General features: G+C 37.3%; 1 protein-coding gene across 3 annotated transcripts in view; it reads right to left on the reverse strand.

The window, feature by feature from the left end:
* Positions 1 to 22783, reverse strand: part of mylk4b (myosin light chain kinase family, member 4b) — a 76416-nt gene that overhangs the window by 15372 nt on the left and 38261 nt on the right. For 2 of the 3 annotated variants that reach the window (XM_052098969.1, XM_052098968.1), the window contains exons 3-5: positions 2004 to 2091; positions 699 to 1041; positions 127 to 347 (exon numbers count right to left, since the gene is read on the reverse strand). In XM_052098969.1, the coding sequence (XP_051954929.1) occupies positions 127 to 347; positions 699 to 1041; positions 2004 to 2091 (652 nt within the window). Of the gene's footprint in view, positions 1 to 126; positions 348 to 698; positions 1042 to 2003; positions 2092 to 20935; positions 21083 to 22783 lie in introns of those variants that run through there. The other variant, XM_052098970.1, reaches the window with a different exon arrangement.

A 22783-nucleotide genomic window follows, 5' to 3' on the forward strand; every position in this document is an offset into this window, starting at 1 on the left:
AATTTTCTTAATCAGTATTTTGTCTTGTTTTAAGGATGCTTAGATGTGTTACTGATGAAAAAAGACAAAACCACTGAACAAGAAAAATATGATTCTGCAGTGCAAACCTTGCATCTCTTTTCATACCAATGATATACTCTTCAAGTACTGGCTCCACGTCTTTCCTTTCCTCTTCTGTCCCCTCCTCTGCAGCTTCAAGTCTTGCCTCTTCTCCCTCTTTTAATCCCTCCTTCTCCTCCTCCTCTGAAGCCTCCTCCACTCTGCTTTTTTTAAGGTCATCTGTCTCCAGATTCTCATCAGAAACATGCCTCTTAGTGCTGCAAGTTATGTCCAGATGCTCCTCGTGGCTACATGAATATATGAATTCAAAGAGAATGTTCTGACTTTCCCACTTTTAAATACGACTTTGCTTGGTCATTCATTTTGCTTTGGAACACTGATAACAATATTTCCAACTCCATTAGAAGGGCACATTATTGCCGATAGCCTAATTGATTACTTCTGTCCAAACACCAATCACGTCAACGAGTACTGTTTTATGAATATGAGTTTTCTGACACACTGAAGACTGTGAAGGAACTGGTAATCCTTGCTTGTGTGCGGTCATCCTTATAAGTTTCTTCCTCTTTATTTCTAATAGTTTAAATATTATAATAAGCTTATAGTTGTATTTGTTATATGAACTATCCGAGACCTACCTTTCTAGTGTGATTGTGATGTTTTCATTGGTCTGGCCAGATGAATTTGAAGCAGCTTGTTGGATTTCCTCTGACAACAATAATTCCTCCTCTTTCTCTGTCTCCTCATCTTCCTCCTTTTCCTCTTCCTCTTTTATCAGCAACAATTCAGCTACAGTTTCTTCATCTCTTGCCGCTTCCTCCACCAATTCTTTTTTGTCCCTGTATCCTTCTCCTTCTTGCTCCTCCTCAATAAGATCCAGGGGAACTGCTGTGCTGGCTGCTGTCTCTGCTGCACAGTGGGAAAGCTGAGTGTTCTGTTCATTGAGCTTTTGCACTTCTTCTAAACCAGCTGAGACTAAGTCTGGTTAAAAGAGGAGAGTAGAATTAATGACTTTTTCTTCATGGTAGGTTAAAACAATCTTTATGTGTTACACTGTAAATCCTAATGTTGTCATTATGGGAAAAATCAAGATGTCTTAATTAAAAATTATTTAATGTCAAGGTTTTGGCTCATAACTTATGTTACATGGAATCATTTTTCTTATCAATAGACTTAAGTGTTAATAACTGAAATGATTGAGCAAAATTGAGGCTATGGGGAATACCCACAATGCCTTGTGCTTGAATTATTTAATTATGTTTCCTTGGTCAAAGCAAAAACCGGTTGCATTTGTTGTTAAGAATTCATGTTTTGTTGTAATATTAATTTTGTTCTTTTGCAAATAGTAATTTTGTGTTATGCCACCATTAGGGTAATCTGTGTCCCCTTTGGTCAAGTTGGACCCTGTTAACATGTGCAACTTAAATATGTCTATGCATTTCTGTGGAGAAGTAAAGTGAATTTAATGATTGACCGAAAATTAGTAACAATTTTCATTTAAGATGTGTTTAATATATGACTTAAATTTGAGTCAGTTAATTTAAAATTAAGTAGAAATTACAAATGGCAAATCAACTACTTGCATCTAATTAACTTAACTTAAATAATTAAGTTCATTCTATACGATCACAAAGTTAAGTGTTCTTAATTACACAAGCTTTGGAGAAGCTATTACTCAATACAACTGACAGAACGAGTTTACTCAATCAATTGAGTAAAGTCAACTTGTTAGGGCTTTCAGTGTAAGACCGAAAATAGAGCTGGCATGAAAATAGAGAACTATTTTCATGCCAAAACTATTTTTAAAATTAGGATTTAAACTATGACATGTCATCTTGAATGATACAATATTTTCTGCTTGAACAGCGAAAAAATGGCCAACTAATTGCAGAATTGTTTTCTTCCAACATATGGCTTTAAATTTTGACTTTTGTTTTATTTACCTGTTGTATCTAGTGGTTTCTTTTTCTTCTGGGTTTTCGACCCCTTTGGGTACACTTTAGATTTCTCCTTTCCATCCTTATCTCTTAGCTAAAGAGAGAAAGAGAAATAAAAGAATTGAGAGAAAGGGAGATTTCCTTTTTTCCTTTAAAAATGTGTATAGTTTATTAGAAAAATTAGCTTAAATTGTGAAGTATTCCAAACGTTACTATTTGATAGACTAGATATAATGTTTAATTTAATATATTTGGACAGACTGGTAAAAGATATCAGTAAATATGAAAGTTTTGACATGTGAACCACAAAGGAATGTTCTGAGCTCCTAACGTGTAATGAATCTGATAACACTAATCACACACACACACACACACACACACAATCTGGTGTGGCTATCCTTATGAGGACTCTTCATAGACATAAAGATTTTTATACTGTATGAACTATAGATTCTATCCCCTAAACCTAACCCTCACAAAAAAACTTTCTGCATTTTTACATTTTCAATAAAACATAATTTAGTATGTTTTTGGATCCAGAAATGTCCTCATAAACCACATTTATAGCATAATACCCTTGTAATTACCAGATTGTAACCTCGATTGTAAGTCCTCATAAACCACTTAAACACACAGTCTGTAGTGAGTTGAATGCACAGTTGTGTCCTCAGACCAGCACTGAGAATCACAAATTTCATCAATCATTCTGTTTTAAAAATGGCTTCAGCCAATGACAAGGATGATGATAAGCTTTCTGCCTTCTAAAAAAAGCTCCTGTTTGAAATGCAAAAAGCTTTCCTCCTTTGCAATTTTTTTGTTTACATTAATATTTTTGTCATCATGACAAATGTCACACAACATAAAAGCAAATGTGGAAAAAATGTGTACATACAAACCAAACAAACAAAAAATAATATTTTCTTAGAAGTCCATTAGATGTAAAAATGAACTTTTGAATCCACTCACACTATCAGCTGCTTGACAGGCTTTTATAAGGCTACATTCCTCAAACTCTCATATTTATTTTGGAGATAAGCATGTATGTGTTGGCTTATTCCTTTACTGGAGTAAGTGAATGGATGTTTTAAACATTAACCGTAAAATGCGCTAACCTAAAATTGTTTCCTCAAGGATCTTTTTCTACTTAATATAACCCATAAAAATTACATTTGTCAGTGTAACCTAATTTGTCAGTGTGATTTAATCAGATAACAATTTTGACTTAAATAAAACCAGTTTATTTAGATTCAGTATGAATAATTTAGTCACATGGCAAAACATTTTTACAGTACAGATTGTATCAAGTGGTAACCCTTTTTTTAAAGGGTTAGTTCACCCAAAAATAAAAATGCTCTCATTATTTACTCAACCTCATGATATCCCAGATGTGTTTGACTTTCTTTCTTCACCAGAACACATTTGAAGAAATATAGAAAAATTGCTTTGCTCAATAGGCCCTTAAAATGCAAGACCGGATTTCGCTTTTGAATCTCCAAAAAGCACAGAAGTCAGCATTAACGTCTTCGATATGACGTAATCTTATGTTCTCCACTCTGTTGAGACATCCAGTATAAGCACACAAACACACCATTGTGAGTAAAGAAACAGATAAATACAAAACTAAACCAAAACCAACCAATCTACTGTACAGCTTTCCTGTACAGCTGCTCTTCTCGCGTGTTTCAAGTGCCAACGCGATTACATCACAGGTGCATACAGCTGATTTAGAGTTAAAAATTTACTTAAATATTTGTCTTTTTTGCACCAAAAGCTATTGTGCCACTATAGAAGACAATAATTTTACAGCTTGTGTCATATGGATGATGTTTATGCTGACTGAAGTGAAATCACCATCCACTTGCATTTTTAAGACCTACGGAGATAAGATATTTTTCAAATTTTCTTGAAATGTGTCCTGATGAAGACAGAAAGTCATTCACACCTGGGGTATCATGAAGGTGAATAAATAATGAGAGACTTTTAATTTATGGGTAAACTATCCCAATTTCCAATACACACTAAGTCCTCACGGTGGCGCAGTGACTTCCGGTGGACAAATGGACGAATCTCAGTTGCTTCCCTGTCTGAGACCATCAACCCGCACATCTTATCACGTGGCTTGTTGAGCGTGTTACCGCAGAGACATAGTGTGTGTTGAGGCTTCACGCCATCCACGCACAACTCACCTAGCACCCCACCGAGAGTGAACCATATTATAGCGACCACAAGGAGGTTACCCCATGTGACTCTACCCTCACTAGCAACCAGGCCAATTTGGCTGCTTAGGAGACCTGACTGGATTCAATCAGCATGCCCTGGGATTCAGACTTGCGAAATCCAGGGGTGGTAGTCAGCGTCTTTACTCGCTGAGCTACCCAGGCCCCCTGAAGTGCCTTACTCTTGACCAATGGCATCCAGTCATTTTAGAGCTGCCTCCTTGAGGGCAAGCAGTTTGTCCATCATACCACTCAGTGCATTGACCCGTCCTTCCATATGTACAAAAGTAAAAGATTAAGATTTTGAGGATGGTTCATCAGAAGCAGAAAGCTGGGAAGAGGAGGAGTAAGAAGATGGATGTTTGTTCGATGCAGTTTAGGGTCATAAACCCAGGCAAAAAACTTCACAGTATTACTGCTCATGATGAGAGGATTAGCTTGCTTTCTTTTTGTCCTAGACAATGGCCTCTTGCTTCTCAACCTCTTATTCATTTGTTCACCTTCTTATTCTATCTTGTCTCCCTCTGTCTGGCATCTCTGGCTTCAAAACTGTTGCCTTATAGGGGACAGCATGTTTCCTCCTGTGTGTGAGTGGTCAGTCTAAAGTCATAGTTATCAGGAAGAGGGACAGTTATATTCTGCATAATTAGAATGTGAATTCTAGAGCCAAGTGTGAAGTTATTGAAACCAGAGTTGGTGTGGGAAAACAAGCAAGAGTGACGCATTTGAAGATCGACAGACAATTTCACTTTCAAATGTATTTTGTTGCTGTTACTACCTTTAAAAATCAGTTGACTAAAGCATTATATTTCCACTGACTTGCTGTTCTAGCTGATAATCATCACCTCTGTTTGTGTTTTTGTGACTTTATGTGCATTACTGAATGCATGTGTAGTGTAATTTGTCCCCTTCTTTCTGTGCTAGGGAACACGATGAGCCATGACAAGTGTAAATGCATGACTGAATGAGAGCAGTTGTTTGAAGTAGAATCAATTGAAAAGGAAACTGGGATAGAATAGCTGTAGAGAGACAGTCAATGGCTCAGAATTATCAATACAATTCAATGTTCTTGCAAAGCAGCATCTGAGCTTGAACTTGCCCTACTTGCCACCATTATTTAAAGCAGTGGTTCTCAACTGGTTTTATATCAAATGGTGACCCAAAACAATACAACATTTTTTCACACAAAAATAACAAAATCTTTTTTGGAATTAATTCATTTTACAATGAAGTACACAGGCCCAATGCACTCAATGCATGACATAAGCTGAATAGGAAAATGCAATTTTATAAATGCATAAACAGCTCTCCAACCCCACTAGATCTATTCTTGCCTACACAGAATTATTAATACCTTTTCTAAGTTCTCATGACACAGAGTCAATTGGTGTAAATCCGAAGCTTTGACTCTAACACCGTACTGCCCAGTAACAGCTTTTTATCCAGGCACCTTCCAGTGGCCTAAACAGGGCATTAAGTATTTGGACATTTTATTCCCAACTAATTTGTCTGATAATTTTGACCCCTTAATAAAAAGGTTTTCGAGCGATGTGGGCTTCATAACATTTATCTATGATTGGGAAGGTTAATGTTATTATGAATTGTATTTCGAAATTTAAGTACCTGCTACAGTCTCTCCCTGTATATGTCCCCCTCTCTTATTTCAAACAATTTGATAGCATATCAAAGTCCTTCATTTGGAATGGTAAGCATCCCAGATTACATTTCATTAAGTTACATAGGCCAATTGACAAAGGTGGGCTAGGCCTACCCAAGATTTAGTTTTATTATTATGCATACAGACATTTGGCTCATTGGTCGCTTCCGCCTGAGAGAGCCTCTCCCTGGTTTAGAACTAAACAGGAAGTTCTGGCCCCTATTTTTCCATAGCAAAGCCTTGCTATTAAATTAACCGGAGAAGTTAAGTTACACCCCATTGTTTCGCATTTGCACTCTGTGAAGTGTTTTAAGTGTTTATTCAGAGATTTATTTAAATGTTGCCTCAAGCATATGGCTGAACCACAAATTATGTGTCAACATGTTCCCTTTTTGCTGGTCTGAGTGGATTCTGAGAGGGGTTACTAAACTCGGAGACCTATATGGGTGTGGTGTTGAGATCCTTTCAAAATTTTGTTCAACTTTTTGGGATTCCTAGATCTCAGTTCTATAAGTACTTACAGCTGCACCACCTGCTCCGTACTGTTTTTGGGAGTAGTTTACACCCTTCTAAAGCAGCAGATACTCTGGGAGTGGGGATTACCTTTTGGAAAAGGTCATGAGGCATCAGTGTATTACTCCCTGCTAATACAGTGTCTGGGGGATGGAACTACAATTTTGCTTAAGAGAGTATGGGAGAAAGATCTAAACTTGGTATTGGAGGAGGGAGTGTGGGCTAGGATTCTAAATAACATCAAGTCTGCATCTAGAGATGCAAGGGTCCGCCTTATGCGATTCAAGATTTTACATAGAGTCTATTGGACCACCTCTAGATTGCATAGTCTTGGTCTTAACCCACTTGGACACACCCACCTGCTGGAGATGTCAATCAGAAGATGGAGACATGACCCATGTCTTTAAGGGATGTGTTAAGATCCAATAATTTTGGGGTTGAGGATTCAGAGTTTTATGTGTGAGGTATTGGGCTCTCAAATTTTATTTTGCTCCAGACGCTGTAGTTTTGGTGATGGGGCGGTCATTAATATGGAGAATAAGCATGTAAAAAACTGCATCCTAACTAGTATTATGATAACTAGACAGATAATTTTAAGGGGTTGGAAGTTGGGCAATTGTGAGGGTTAAATGTTAATTCTGTTTATGTGTGTTTTTATTTTCATTGTTTAATAGTTGAATAAAAAAAAAATGTAATCACAAATGCAAAAACAGCTGAATTATTATACCTCTGCTATGCATGGTTTTATAGTTAGTTGCACCTGTTAATTTGCATTTAGCATTGTTTTCACTGCTGTGCGTGACAGCAAATTTCATTTTGCCCCAGACTGTAGTATCGTGATCGGGCGGTCATTAATATGGAGAATAAGCACATAAAAAAACTGGGTCCTAACTAGTTTTATGATTGCCAGACAGATCATTTTAAGGGATTGGAAGTTGGGCAATTATGAGTGTTAAATGGTGATTCTGTTTTTGTGTTGTGTTTTTCATTGTTTAATAGTTGAATCAATAAAAAATGTTAATCACAAATGCAAAAACAGCAGAATTATCATACCTATGCTATGCATGGTTTTATAGTTAGTTGCTCTTGTTAATTTGCATTTAGCTTTGATTTCACTGCTGTTCGTGACCCTATCAGAACAGACCTGTGATCCATATTTGGGTCGTTACAACCATTTGAGAACCACTACAAGAAAAAATGTGCTGTCAAAAATTGCAGTGGAATTACATTTGTACAATCAACTTCCATTGCAAGTGCATAACTGTCAACACATTCTCCTAGTCTTTGCAAACTGGTCTTACCTTTTTTCATTCCACCACCCCTACAACACGTGAGATCCCCACACAGGCCAATTGTTCAGCGACTCTTACCTCTTGTAGACCATTTCACTAAAATGTCCAACAGACATTATTTTTGGCACAACATATCCATATCCCCGGGAACATCAATTTTAATTCTACATTTCCAGATTTGCACAAGTAAATAGACATGACATGAGACAATCCTCAAGCACCATACCCAACTAGATTAAGTCCAGCTAAACACCCATTTCTCATGCTACATTGAAACTTAGCCTGTAAATATTAAGAAAGCAGATAAGCAGAGGGGCCTGATAACAAACACACAATTATCTTATTATAGCCTGGATCTTAAGGCCCTATTATGTGGACTCTCTTTGTGATAGGCCACCTCATTAATAGCAAACCTCTGACTGCTTGGAGTCATAATGGTTTGTTTTCTTATAGGCTGATGTATTAATAGCTAGCCTCTGAACATTCAGTAATCTCTGGGGGATTGGTGGCGCCTTTGGAATGGGAACTTGATAATGTTAAGCGAGTTCCCCCATACTGACAACAAGTGCTTATAAAAAGGGCCTAAGTGCTCACATTCCTTTGTGTGTGATTGAGTGTGTTTGTGTACGTACATGCCAGAGTGTGTGCATGTGCAATTTAATTGTGGATTATAAAACCATCTAACCCCACATAGAGATGTAATTGCATGGTATAAAACATAATTTTTTGAGCACGTTCTTATCGGAATGTGTTTGCCATAGTTATTTAAATAATAGGGATATTTTTCATTGAATACTAAGCTGCAGTTGATAGGTAAGTTCAATTAGTGAGGATAAAGGAACCATCATGTGGAGCTATGAGCTGAGTACTGCTGTGGCAGTATAATTTTGAAAGGGGCAATGGCGGGAGCTACAATTGGAAAGCATGTCCAGGGATGCGTTTGCAGCGAAAGCTGTGATTGAGGTACCGCTGCGGCAGTGTGAAAGGCAGGAAGCTATTAGGATTTCATAAGCTTAGCATTGGGATGCATCTCGCTGCTGCATTTATCGACCAAGAGACCAGTGACACTCTGAAAATGCTCCTGCAGGAGCAGCGTTTGGACTGGAAGGATTAAAGTATTGGGCTGGAGTACATCCCGCGACAGCGTCCATGACGTGGATCAAAAGTGAGTCAAAAGTCCATGGGCTCTCAAAAGTCACAGATGGGGAAGGAGGTCCTCGTCCCCAGTGGAGCAGGCCGAATGATATCCGAAGCAAAACTTCCCGGTATCAGAAGGAGGGAGCCTACGGTATACAGATAGACGCTGAGCTACAATCCTTCCGTTGCAAGGGCCTGGATCGCATAAGGAGAATGGGGGCCCACTGCGCTTGAAGGAAAAACAAATCCTGGTACCTCCAGCTCGCTGTTCAGATAGGAGGGCCCAAGCTGTGATCCGAATGGGAGAAGAACATGAAGGATCACACTGCCGTTCGGAAGGGGAGAGCCCCCATGGTGCCTGAACGAAGGACTCACAATGTGATTTGAATGGGAGAGCTTCTGCTGCACTTCGAAAGGGAGAGCCCCAGATATATAAATGGGAAAGCTCACTCTGCGATCAAACGGGGGAGCCCACAATGCAATTCGAATGGGAGAGCCCGCGTTGCATCTGGTCGGGAGGGCCCACACGGCGATTAAAATGGGAGAGTCCACGGCAGGCGTGGTAGCTCACACGCACTCTAACTGGAGGGCCCTCGCTGCATCCTGATGGATACGAGCCGGTCAGGGCTAGGTTAGCAGTGAGTTGCGAAATAGTAGGGAGGCATGGTCCAAGCCTAAAAAATGCAAGAGTTTGGTTTGCTTGGCTGATGTGATGGAGGTTGGATCGAATGTATGTTTTGAAGGTGTGGGATGACCACTGACCGAGCATTTTAATTTGGTTTTCAGATATACCCTTCTGGGCAGCTGAAGTAGCGGCCCCTACTGTATGTGAAAAGGCTCTTTAAACAGCTTAAACAGCTAAGAAAAGTTTAACAGCTGCTGCGGCAGTGGATTGAGTATTTGGGGGCATAGTGAAGGAGCTCCTGTGGAAGTGTTGCTGTGTTCTATTGCTGTAAATGCACTGCTATAAATGTATGGAACTATTTGATACTGTGCGCTGTGGCACAGTATGAAATGGGGCACTACTGCGGTGGTATCAAGTGGGGCGCTGCTGCGACAGAATCAAGTGAGGCACACATGGCTTTATTAAGTTTACACATGACTGTAAGGAAAGCACAAGGTTATTTTGGAGGTTATATCAGGCTCTATTTATTATGTGTTGGGCTCGTTTTAACCGTGAGCAAAAGAAATGCCAATGCGAAGGGGAACGGAAAATGCTAAAGACTCCTAAGATTACTGCACCACCACTGCACTCAAACAGGAGAGGAATGCTTTTACATTTAATTTTCTTTTTGGTAAAAAAGAGATAAAATGTATATCTTCCATCTTATTCAGTGAGGAAAAAAATAGTCCTGCAAATATTGTGAATTTGCACACAATAGCCAGTGCAGGAGCCAGATTTTTGTGTAGGTAATCATTGCCAAGAGAAGAACAAACTGAGTTGGTGCCATTCATGAATGAAAAGGCTGACTCACAGCTGTATAGAAACAAATATAATAAGGATATCTGCAGGTTCAGTTTCACATTATTACTTTTCCCAAGCCCTACAGACCCTGAACAGATGAGATAGGATAATTTGACACTTCAAGAATAGTGAATAAAAGCAAACATTTCAGTGCATTTTCTTTGAAAGTTCAGTTTTCATAATCGATTGCTTTTGTTTCCTAATGTGCAGATGTGCTGGCAACATTTCTGTAACAACTGCAGTGATAATTTTTTACATCTGTAGATTTGACCGCACTCCACATAACTAAGCAATTTGATATAAATACATTTGATTGAAAATGATGCTATCAAATGCTCACCTAAATTGTGTGAACCATGTTTAGCAAAGCAGTGTAAATAAACTATCATAAGAAAAGCTTAAACAGGCCCTCTGGTCCGCACAACTGATGACATTGAACGTCGTGCTTTGCACAGATAGCATTCGGGTTTTTCAGATGGCGAGACAGTTTCGTCAAAAATCAGTCGGAGGGCCAGACAAAGATGACTGGCGTGCCAGATTTTGCCCACGGGCCACCAGTTGACTAGCCCTGATCTACGCTAAAGACGACAGGTAAAGCAATTACATTATATTGTATGCACTATGGCTTAACTTGCAAAGTTCTGTAAACTGTTACAGTGGAATCATTATTAACATTGGTGCAGCAGATTATTTTTGTATATTTGCCACAGCATATCATTTTATTGATTTTCAATTTGTTTTTGATATGGTCAATTGTCCGATTGAAGGCAGCGTGCATCATTTTGTGCTATCTTACAGTAATTGTCATTATTCTATATAGTTGATCTCGGATCTTCGTAAATATAATATCTCAAGTAGAGCACTCATTTCATTGTGTTACCTGAATGCTTTTGATGTCAGATAAATTTGTAATTTTTTTTATTGTTGTTATAGAGCGAAGAAGTACTCCTTGCTGCAGACGATAGCTACTATTGTTGTTTGGGAAAACTTTACCATGGTGATGAAACATTTTCCCACCCTCCATCCCCTGATGTAATCAGTTCCTGCATAGAGACCAGCAAGCTTTTCGGCTCTGGAACAGCCTTTTCTGTGGCAGAACTGCACGGAACAGTTCGAGAATTCGCACCAGCCCAGGAACCTTCACCGAACCGTGTTGGTGGAAAAAGGCTATATTTTTTCTAACCTTGTCTACCCAGCCCCCCAGACAAACCATTCTGAAGGTGTTGACAGCCCATAAAGTCAGACTGGTGCTGAATACCACTTTAACTACCTGTAGAGACAGCGTGTAAATCACCTCTTTAATACCTCAAAACGTCTCCCCTTATAAATGTGTTACATGTGTTGTGTTGGCACAGGCATGGGAAAATGTGTGCGTTTGTATTGAGATTGCCTGTGAATGTGCATGCTTGTTTGAGGGAGCTAATGTACAGATCCAACAGTAACTGAACACCAGAGCAACAATGCAATCCTTACTAAACTAGACTATGTAAGCAGAGAACTTTAAATGTGGTGTGTGTGTGTGTGTGTGTGTGTGTGTGTGTGTGTGTGTGTGTGTGTGTGTGTGTGTGTGTGTGTGTGTGTGTGTGTGTGTGTGTGTGTGTGTGTGTGTGAGCGTGTATTTATCACTTTGTGGGGACCAAATGTCCCCATAAGGATAGTAAAACCCAAAATATTTGACCTTGTGGGGACATTTTGTCGGTCCCCATGAGGAAAACAGCTTATAAATCATACTAAATGATGTTTTTTGAAAATGTAAAAATGCAGAAAGTTTTCTGTGAGGGTTAGGTTTAGGGGTAGGGTTAGGTTTAGGGGATAGAATATAAAGTTTGTACAGTATAAAAACCATTATGTCTATGGAAAGTCCTCATAAAACATGGAAACACAACATGTGTGTGTGTGTGTGTGTGTGTGTGTGTGTGTGTGTGTGTGTGTGTGTGTGTGTGTGTGTGTGTGTGTGTGTGTGTGTGTGTGTGTGTGTGCAAGTACAGTGGGGCACAAATGTCTGAGTCTTCTTGTGAAAATGCTTCTACATTATGTACCTGTTCGCTATAATGAAAGCATGCTCTCATATGCTGGCATGTATTCTGCAAGTTTGTGCAAACCTGATGATTCATGTCATCCCAGCATGATTTGAGAATGTTCAAAAGAATGTCCTGTGTGCTTCAATGAAAGCAAGAAAATCTGACCTTTACAAAGGAGTTAACATTGTCACAATGTCACAAATCCACTCATTTGATAAGTGACGAACAATTAGTGTAGAACCACAAATATTTTTTATTTGTTAATATTTTTTACCATCACTTTATTTCTTTATTTCCAGGTTTATATACATTTGAAAACCAAATTTTCATTTTGAACTCCACTGTATGTCTACATATATGTAGGTGCACTGTAGATATGTAGGATCTACAGTGCATGAGCATCTCCGTGTCAATGTATGTATATTTAGAAAGAGCATGCGCAGGAAGCTATTTCAGGGTGGAAGGTAACAAAATGCTCCCCAACCTCTGATGGACTCCCATCCTCTCTCCCCTTCTATTCCTTTCAAAGCACGTTGTCCTAGCAAGGTCACTGAGCAGCACTTTTGATTTTATTTTCCCCCAAAGCACTAAATATCCACAAAAAGTACCAAAGCACATTCCTAAACACCTGTTTGTCGCTATGCACTGCCAAATGTCCCTGTTTCATGAGATTACTGATTGTAATGTCTAAAATATCATCACATTTATTTTGAGACAAAAATGTATTTGTCATTTTCAGTTCTGTTTTGCATTCAGTTTTTTTTCAAGGTGATTAAATCTAACGTTTTAATTACCAGTCCAATAAGTGTAAGGTAGTATTTGGGGTAAAAAGCATCCTTGTTGTAGGCGATAAAGCCAACGATAAATAATAAAACACTGTTTTTCTTAAAGGTGTAGTATGTAAGATTCAGAAACCCTTGTTATTAAGGACACCTGTGGCCTTTAAGTAAACTGCAACCAGCTACCTGTTGCTCCCGCTCATTTACACACGAGCATCAGCCAAAACAATGACGTAATGTACAAAGAGACTGAATGTGATTCACCGGCATCATGCTGACAGATGAGGTAACATAATTAAAATTGCACAGTTATGATTGTTTTACTACAAACTTTAAGACTACACTAAAACTACTTATCAGCTAAAATAGCAACCTAGGAAGTCTGGGAAGGGCTCATTTTTTAAGTTGCGTTACAAGCGTTACACATTGGCAAAAAATGTTTTACATATTGCACCTTTATGTAGGGGGAATGGATTTGTTATGAAAATGTTTCAAAGTGGGCTCACATTGACTCATCCAATCACAAAGGAGATGTAGTATTTGTTACAGAATAATTGAGATGTAATGAAATATCAAATGTGATTGAAATTAACAGAAAATGGTGCACCATTTTCTAAAGTGGTTATTTTGAATATGCATCATCTTGTTTTGTAAAGCATCTTTCTATCTTAGACAGATTCTGCCTTATAACTATTACTCCTATATCTATACTATATCACCAAGTGTGGGGTAAAAGTCTCCCTCGCCATCCTTTTTTTTATTATTATTAATTTAAATCAAAACAGCCTTCCATTATTGTTTTATTTTTCACACAAATTTTGCTGCTTTATTAATATTTAATACAAATAAATCTTTTTTTTTCAATCTTGATACACTTTGCAACCAGAAAAAAAGCACATTTTCCATAAGCGCATCCTTTAGTCCCATTGTACCTTCTTGTTTTCTAGTCAAATGCCAATCCAAAGACATAAAGCCTTTACATCAGTTCCCTTGTGTCCATCTCATTGAAATATATACAGTCATGAATAGGCATGTCAACATAGTAATATTACAATAGAGTTCAACTGTGACAATTTAATTCATGTTAACACTTTTTAGTTATGCTGCAGAAAAGTTTCTCTTGTTTACACACTTCTTTAAGTTGATGTAAGGATGATGTATAATATTCCAAGAATATTCCAAACAATCACTTTCTGAGCAATTTAGCTTAAAAAAATTGTTCACCCAAAAATGAAAATTCTCTCATGTGTATAACTTTGTTTCTTCTGCTGAACACAAACACAGATTTTTAGAAGAATATTTAAGCTCTGTAGGTCCATGAATGGGTACCAACATTTTGAAGTTCCAAAAAGCAAATAAAGACAGCATGAAAGTAATCAATAAGGCTCCAGTGGTTAAATCCATATCTTCAGATGTGATATGAATATGTGTGTGAGAAGCAGATCAATATGTATGTCCTTTTTTAATATCAATCTCTACTTTCACTTTCTTCTCTCTCTCTCTCTCTCTCTCTCTCTCTCTTTTTGGTGATTTGCATTCTTCATGAATATGGCCACTTACTGGGCAGAGAGGAGAATTTATAGAAATAATTACTTAAATGTAGATGTTTCTCCCCCACACCAATCATATCGCTTCTGAAAACATGGATTAAACCACTGAAGTATTATGGATTACTTTTTCGATTCCTTTATGTGCTTTTTTGAGCTTCATAGTTTGGTACCCATTCACTTGCATTGTGAGGACCAACAGAGCTGAAATATTCTTCTAAAAGTCTTTGTTTGTGTTCAGCACAAGAAAGAAAGTCATAAAATCTGGGATGTCATGAGGGTGAATAAATGATGAGAGAATTACAATTTTTGGGTGAACTATTCCTTGAACTATGATAAAGCTGCTAGGACCCCATTGGTTCCCCCAGACCTGTTTTATATCAGCATGCAGTTCAGTATTATGATCTAACACAATATGAATAGGCCTTTAGAGGGGGTTTTTAAATTTGGATTGAGCTGTATCAACATCTCAAATATTTAGCAAATGTTTAGAGGCAGTCAGTTGTGTTGGAGAAATTAAAGGAATGAATGGATTAAGAAATACATTTACCTATATAATAAATACAATTACCTATAGCCCATTCTCTGTACTTCTTAAAGTCACCATCACATTCATTGTTCTATTGGATTTGTGTCGAAGACTTCACTGAACATCAAATTTAACAAAATAAAAGAAAATAAATGAAATACTTTTCTGGCTGATTACTTGCTTTTGCTGTTACTTAATTATTCGTAACTACACAAAAGTAACAATTCATAAATAAGCACGATTAAACCAGAACCACAAATAATTTCACAATTCCACATACACCTCAGAAATCTCGTTTTCTTGCAGAGCATGACATGGATTCTGAAAGTTCAAAATGCGTGTTTAACAAATTAAGATTTTTGCAGTGGACATGAATGCGCTTTGACATATAGAAGAAATCCATGATGGCACAGAATTGAGTTCATGCGGCTGTGCTGACAACGCATAGTGCAAGACAAAGAATGCAAGATGCCATACTTGTCTCTATGCATACATGGTCACATGGAAACACCTGATACTTAACTAACAATTGAGCTTTCAAAATAAAACTCTTCCTATTCGTCTTTCTCTGTACTCCACCTCTCCCTTCTTCCACTATGGGGTTATTTTTGTTTCATATTAACATACAAATAGAAAGAGATTTACAAATAAAATGTTAGTTCACAAATAAATTGAATCAGATCCACAAATAAATGTAAGGAGTTTCACAAAAAAGAAATAAATTCACAAATAAATAAAATTAGATTTGCAAATAAAATGTTTTATTTACAAATATATTTTTTAACTCACAAACACAACTCTGTCCAGCATTCAATTGTGAATCGAACGCATTTATTTGTGGATCGCTTCCTGTGCATTTGCGGATTGCTACATGCGTTTGTCAATTTTGAAACAAATCTAGCATCAAGATGTGCACACAAATCAACAAATAGGTGGACTCCACCCATCGTCTACTCAAGCCAATCAGATAACGGCCACATTAATCGTAGCACTTTCTATCTTCAACCAATAATGCTTTGTTTTACTATCAGGGCAGGATCAGAGTCACAGCTCTCATGAGCATGGAATCAAGCACATACAAATAAGCTCCAAGGCTTAACGGATGTCAACAGAGGAATACTGTGATTTAAAGTTTGCATAATTTTCTCTCGGTTATAAACTTGTGTAGTGTCTTGTTAAATGTCGACAGAGGAAAATTGACCATTTGTAGAGTGTCCTGATCATTAGCTTTATAGCTAATCTGACTGAATGTATGAGTCTGCTATTTTAATTTTAACCAAGTTTCTTTACTGAAATGTGTCGTCAAAACCTTTACTCTTAATGTTACATGGCAGATCCAAACAGACATTACAATAGATCAGTAGTACAGACATGAATCATATTAGATGATATGCTATGGCTTTAATTTTGTTTCACATTATGTTAATGTATTTAATAAAAGCAGTTGTAAGGTCATATTTATTAGAATTGAGCATTTTATCACTTTTGTGTGAATGTTTTAGGAGGTATTATTACAGGTTTACTTTCTAAAACACAGCATCATGTTCTGACAGTGATAACTGACTAATTGGTTATTGCCATCTTTTTTCCCAGTGAGAACCAACTTTCTATTTGTGAACCTCTTTCCATTTGTATGTTAATATGAAACAATTCCATCTCCATATTCCTCACCTCCTTAGGAGGTGATCTGTCTGACTGAGAAACAAGAAGAGTTGAATCATACTTAAAGATTTTTACCAATACAACACATTTCCAAGCTTTACATCCAAGTTTTAAGGACAAAATCAGATTTGTTAATGTCTTTAATGGAATGATGTTTGTTATTTGCTGTTTGAAAGAAATACTGTTAATCAGAAAGACCTGATTAGTGGAGTAGAGTCAAGCAAAACAGTATTTCTAGTAGAGGGTTTATAGGTAATCTAATGCCAGAACTATAAAACAGCCACTTATGAGTCACTTATAAAGTTTATAATGACCTCATGCACTATACAAGCAACACTAATATGTGTTTTTAAGACACATGCCAATTTAAGATCATTTAAATTACAACAGTTAAATCTAGCATAAAAAGGAAGACAATGGATGACAATCACAGTCCATATTATTTACATTCACTCTTTTCTATGTTGCTGCAAACTGCTCAGATTGAAAATTGAGCACATTTATTGATTTTGTATGTATCATAAAATTGTATGATTATGTACTAATACCACAACTCTCAATATCCATAAACTTAAATACAAGAAGCACATTGTGTCACCAAATGATGCTATTCTACACTATGTATGTATATATATATATATATATATATATATATATATATATATATATATATATATATATATACAGTATATTGCACAGTATACACTGGCGCCAAAAGTTTGGAATAATGTACAGATTTTGCTGTTTTGGAAGGAAATTGTTCCTTTAATTCACAAAAGTGGCATTCAAATGATCACAAATTATAGTCTGTACATTACAGTTGTAAAAAACAACATCATGACTATTTGAAAAAAGGCATTTTTGATAAAATCGAGACAGGCCCCATTTCCAGCAGCCAGTACTCATGCTATATTGCTAATTTGGTACTAGAAAATCACTTGCCATTATACCAAACACAGCTGAAAGATATTTGGTTCATTAAATGAAGCACTTTGTGTTTGTTTTTGAGTTGCCACATTATGCAATATATTGGCATGTCTTAATGTCAATATTAGGTCAGAAATGTCAACAACAAACAAAACAGCTTTCTCTAGAAACTCATCAGTCAACCATTGTTTTGAGGAATGAAGTCTATACAATGCTTGAAATTGCCAAAAAACTGAAGATTTCATTCAAAGGTGTACACTACAGTCTTCAAAGTCAAAGGACAACTGGCTCTAACAAGGACAGAAAGAGATGTGAATGGCCAGATGGACAACTAAACAAGAGGATAAGTACATCAGACTCTCTAGTTTGAGAAATAGACACCTCACATGTCCTCAGCTGACAGCTTCATTGAATTCTACCCACTCAACACCAGCTTCATGTACAACAGTAAAGAGAAGACTCAGGGGTGCAGGAATTATGGGAGAATTGCAATGAAAAAGCCACTTTTGAAAAAGAAAAACCAAAAGAAAAGTTTAGAGTAGACAAAGAAACAGACATTTGACAACAGATATTTGAAAAAGAGTGTTAAGGATCTTAACCCAATTGATCCGCTAGACTGTAAGGTGCGTGAGAAGTGCCCGACAACACAGCCACATCTATGGTAAGTGCTACAGGAAGCATGGGGTGGAATGTCACATGAGTATCTGGACAAACTGACAGGTGGAATACCAAAGATCTGCAAAGCTGTCATTGCTGCATGCAGATAATTTTTTGATGAGAAATCTTTGAAGAAGTTCTGAATTTGTTTTTTAAATTTAGTAATTTTTCACGTGATTAATGTCTTGATTATATACTGTGATCTGTTGAATGCCACTTTCGTGAATAAAAGTACCTATTTATTTCCATAAAAGCAAAATTTTTGCATTATTCCAAACTTTTGGCCACCAGTGTGTGTGTGTGTGTGTGTGTGTGTGTGTGTGTGTGTGTATTATATATATATATATATATATATATATATATATATATATATATATATATATATATACACACACAGTGCATTCAGAAAGTATTCAGTCCCCTTCACTTTTTAATTTCTTTTGTTGCAGCCTTATGCTAAAATGCTTTAAATTATTTATTTTTTTGCATCAATCTACACTCCATACCCAATAATGACAAAGCAAAACCCACATTTTTGATAACTTTGCAAATTTATTAAAAATAAAAACTGATATATCAGATTGACATTAGTATTCAGACCCTTTGCTATGACACTTTAAATTTAGCTCAGGTGTATTCCATTTCTCTCGATCATCTTTGAGATGTTTGTACAATTTGATTGGAGTCACCTGTGGCACATTCCATTGATTGGACATGATTTGAAAATGTACACACCTGTCTATATAAGATCCCACAGCTGAAAATGCATATTAGAACAAAAACCAAGCCAACAGTTTAAAGGAACTACTTGCAGAGCTCAGAGACAGGATTGTGTCGAGGCACAGATCTTGGAAGGCTACAAAAAAAAATTTGGCTGCATTGAAATTTCCCAAGAGCACTATGGCCTATATAATTCTTAAATGGAAGAAGTTTGGAACAACCAGGACTCTTCCTAGAGCTGACCATCTGGCCAAACTGAGCAATCAGGTGAGAAGGGCCTTGATAAGAGAGGTGACCAAGAACCCGATGGTCACTCTGGATGAGCTCCAGAGACCATGTGTGGAGCTGGGAGAAACTTGCAGAAGGACAACTATCACTGAAACTCTCCACCGATCTGGGCTTTATGGCAGAGTAGCCTCTTCTCAGTTCAAGACACATAAAAAAGCACCTAAAGGACTCTTAAGAATGTTAGAAACAAGGTTCTCTAATCCGATGAAATGAAAATTGAACTGTTTGGCCTCAATTCCAAGTGTCATGTCTGGAGGAAGCCAGGCACCGCTCATCACCTATGCAATACCATCCCGACCGTGAAGCGTGGTGGTGGTAGCATCATGCTGTGGGGGTGTTTTTCAGCGGCAGGAACTGGGGGACTGGTCGGGGTTGAAGGAAAGCTGAACACTGCAAAATACAGAGATATCCTTAATGAAAACCTGGTCCAGAGTTCTCAGGACCTCAGACTGGGCCGAAGATTCACCTTCCAACAGGACAATGATCCTAAACACACAGCCAAGAGAACACAAGAGTGGCTTAGGGGCAACTCTGTGAATGTCATTGAGTGGCCCAGCCAGAGCCCAGACTTGAACACAACGAACATCTCTGGAGAGACCTAAATATAGCTGTCAACCGACGGTCCCCATCCAACCTGACAGAGCTTGATACGATCTGCAGAGAAGAATGGCAGAAAATCCCCAAATCTAGGAGTGCAAAGCTTGTTGCATCATACAAAAAAACTGTAGGTTGTAATCGCTGCCAAAGGTGCTTCAAGTACTGAGTTAAGGGTCTGAATGCTTATGTCAAAGTGATGTTTTCATTTTTCTTTTGAATAAATTTGCAAACGTATCAAAAATCTGGGTTGGCTTTGTTATTATGGGGTATGGATTGATGTGGAAAGGAAATTTAAGCATTTTAGCATAAGGCTGCAAAATAACAAAATTTGAAGAAAATGAAGGGGTCTGAATACTTTCTGAATGCACTGTGTATATGGGTAATATATATATATATATATATATATATATATATATATATATATATATATATATATAATCAGCACAGAATTCATCTAATTTAAACCTTGTATAGCGATGCAAGTCATTTGTAATACTGTACCTTCCTTATTCTGAAACTGTCATACTGAAACTTCCAAGAATAATAATCCAAACCAACTTGATTTAGTAAAGTCTGATAGAATTTAAAAAAGTCAGCGATTCAGTTTAATTTGTGAATCCTCACTATAATGTAAAATGAGAACTTGTGATTGAACACAAAAATAATAATAATAAGGGTATTATTACTGAGAGTTTTCTTAACTTAAGGTGTTTGTTGCAATTGGCTGCAGGGCCGTAACAACCGTAGACATAACGGTGGATACATCTCAGAGTATTAATCTATCAATATGGGTTTTTCATTGACAGATTCTTAAAGTTTTACATTTGGTCCCTCCTATTCTTGAATATCAGTATCTCATGACAATGACAATTGATTTTCCAATATATATAGTCAGTACTGCAAGAAGAATTGAACATGTAAATGAGTTTACCTGTATGTCAATAGATGCCCTTTCTGGTGTATTGTCTCTTTTCTTCTTGTATGTAAACAAATTCCAAAATCGTCTCCATAGGATAGATGCAACTAAACAAACACTGCCCACAATCCAGAGGTCCTTATCCCGCAAGAAGTTATCCATGGCAACTACATTCACTCCCAGCAGGCCTGTTCAAGCCTCCTTAAAACGTTTTCTTATTTCTCTTTTTAACTCAGTACCTCTGTTTTAGTACTCTGTCTTCTTCTACCTCTCTCTCTCTCTCGCTCTCGCTCTCTCTCTCTCTCTCTCTCTCTCTCTCTCTCTGCCCTAAGTTTCTTTACTTTGGTCGGGTTGATGATATCAGCTCTACAGGCGAGCTACAGATTGCGATAGATGGGCAGATAGAGTATGGGATAGACATGGCTAAAGGGGAGAAGAACCCCCCCTCCATATAAAGGAGCAAAACATCTGTCAGTCAACGAGACGAGAGATGGACAGGTGGAACTCTGGCTCCACGGCAACCGAGTACTTAGCAGAACTCAGTGTATCCTTTAACATTAGACACAGCATTTAAAGTGCTCACTCACAACGCACAACTGCACATATACATTTTGGTTTAAAATAAACTCATGATATCTATAGCAGCTCAGCATATCTATGGTGCGCAGATACTCGGACATCAGAGGTCTAGAACATCTTAATGAGAAATGGCAACTTATTACGGATTCAGCACATGTGTCTTTTATAATCAGAGTAGAGATATGTGCATGTGCGCACTGACATTGAACCACACCGTCACAGTTATTCACAACACTGATTGCTGATCCAAGCCAGTGTTATCATCGCACTCGCAAAATGATAAGAGAAGGGGGAGCTTGGGGGGATTGGACCGCAACAGTAGCAGTCTGATTTAAATAGACTGGAGTTCTTGGATTTCTCCTCTCTGGCATTGCTTTGCAATGGAGGGGTCGTCTGGCTCAAAGTCACAATAGACAGTAATAATAAGAACTAGAAAAAAAAGTTAGTCGAGACAAACTTTAAGTTGGCTTGTGAAAGTTTGGACCAGAAAGTTTGAAGAAGTTTAAAGTAGTTTATAGTTTAAAGTGTAAATTAGTTTGAATTTTAAAGTAGTTTATAGTTTAAAGTAGTTTGAAGTTTAAATGAGTTTACATTTACATTTATGCATTTGGCAGACGCTTTTATCCAAAGCGACTTACAGTGCAATTATTACAGGGACAATCCCCCCGGAACAACCTGGAGTGAAGTGCCTTGCTCAAGGACACAATGGTTGTGGCCATGGGGTTAGAACCTGGACCTTCTGATTAACAGCCCTGTGCTTTAGCCACTACGCCACCACCACTCCATAAACATGCTAGCATCGCCTAGCGATGCTAGCATGATTAATTTAAATTTAAATTTTAAATTAGTTTAAAGTTTAAAGTAGTTTGTAGTTTAAAGTAGTTAAAAGATTAACTTAGTTGCTAGATAGATAGATAGATAGATAGATAGATAGATAGATAGATAGATAGATAGATAGATAGATAGATAGATAGATAGATAGATAGATAGATAGATAGACACTCAGATAGATAGATAGATAGACACTCAGATAGATAGATAGATAGATAGATAGATAGATAGATAGATAGATAGATAGATAGATAGATAGATAGATAGATAGATAGACACTCAGATAGATAGATAGATAGATAGATAGATAGATAGATAGATAGATAGATAGATAGATAGATAGATAGATAGATAGATAGATAGATAGATAGATAGATAGATAGATAGATATTTACCCTCAGATAGATAGATAGATATAGATAGATAGATATTTACCCTCAGATAGATAGATAG

This window comes from Xyrauchen texanus, chromosome 30 (assembly GCF_025860055.1).
Source record: "Xyrauchen texanus isolate HMW12.3.18 chromosome 30, RBS_HiC_50CHRs, whole genome shotgun sequence".
Lineage (NCBI taxonomy): Eukaryota > Metazoa > Chordata > Actinopteri > Cypriniformes > Catostomidae > Xyrauchen > Xyrauchen texanus.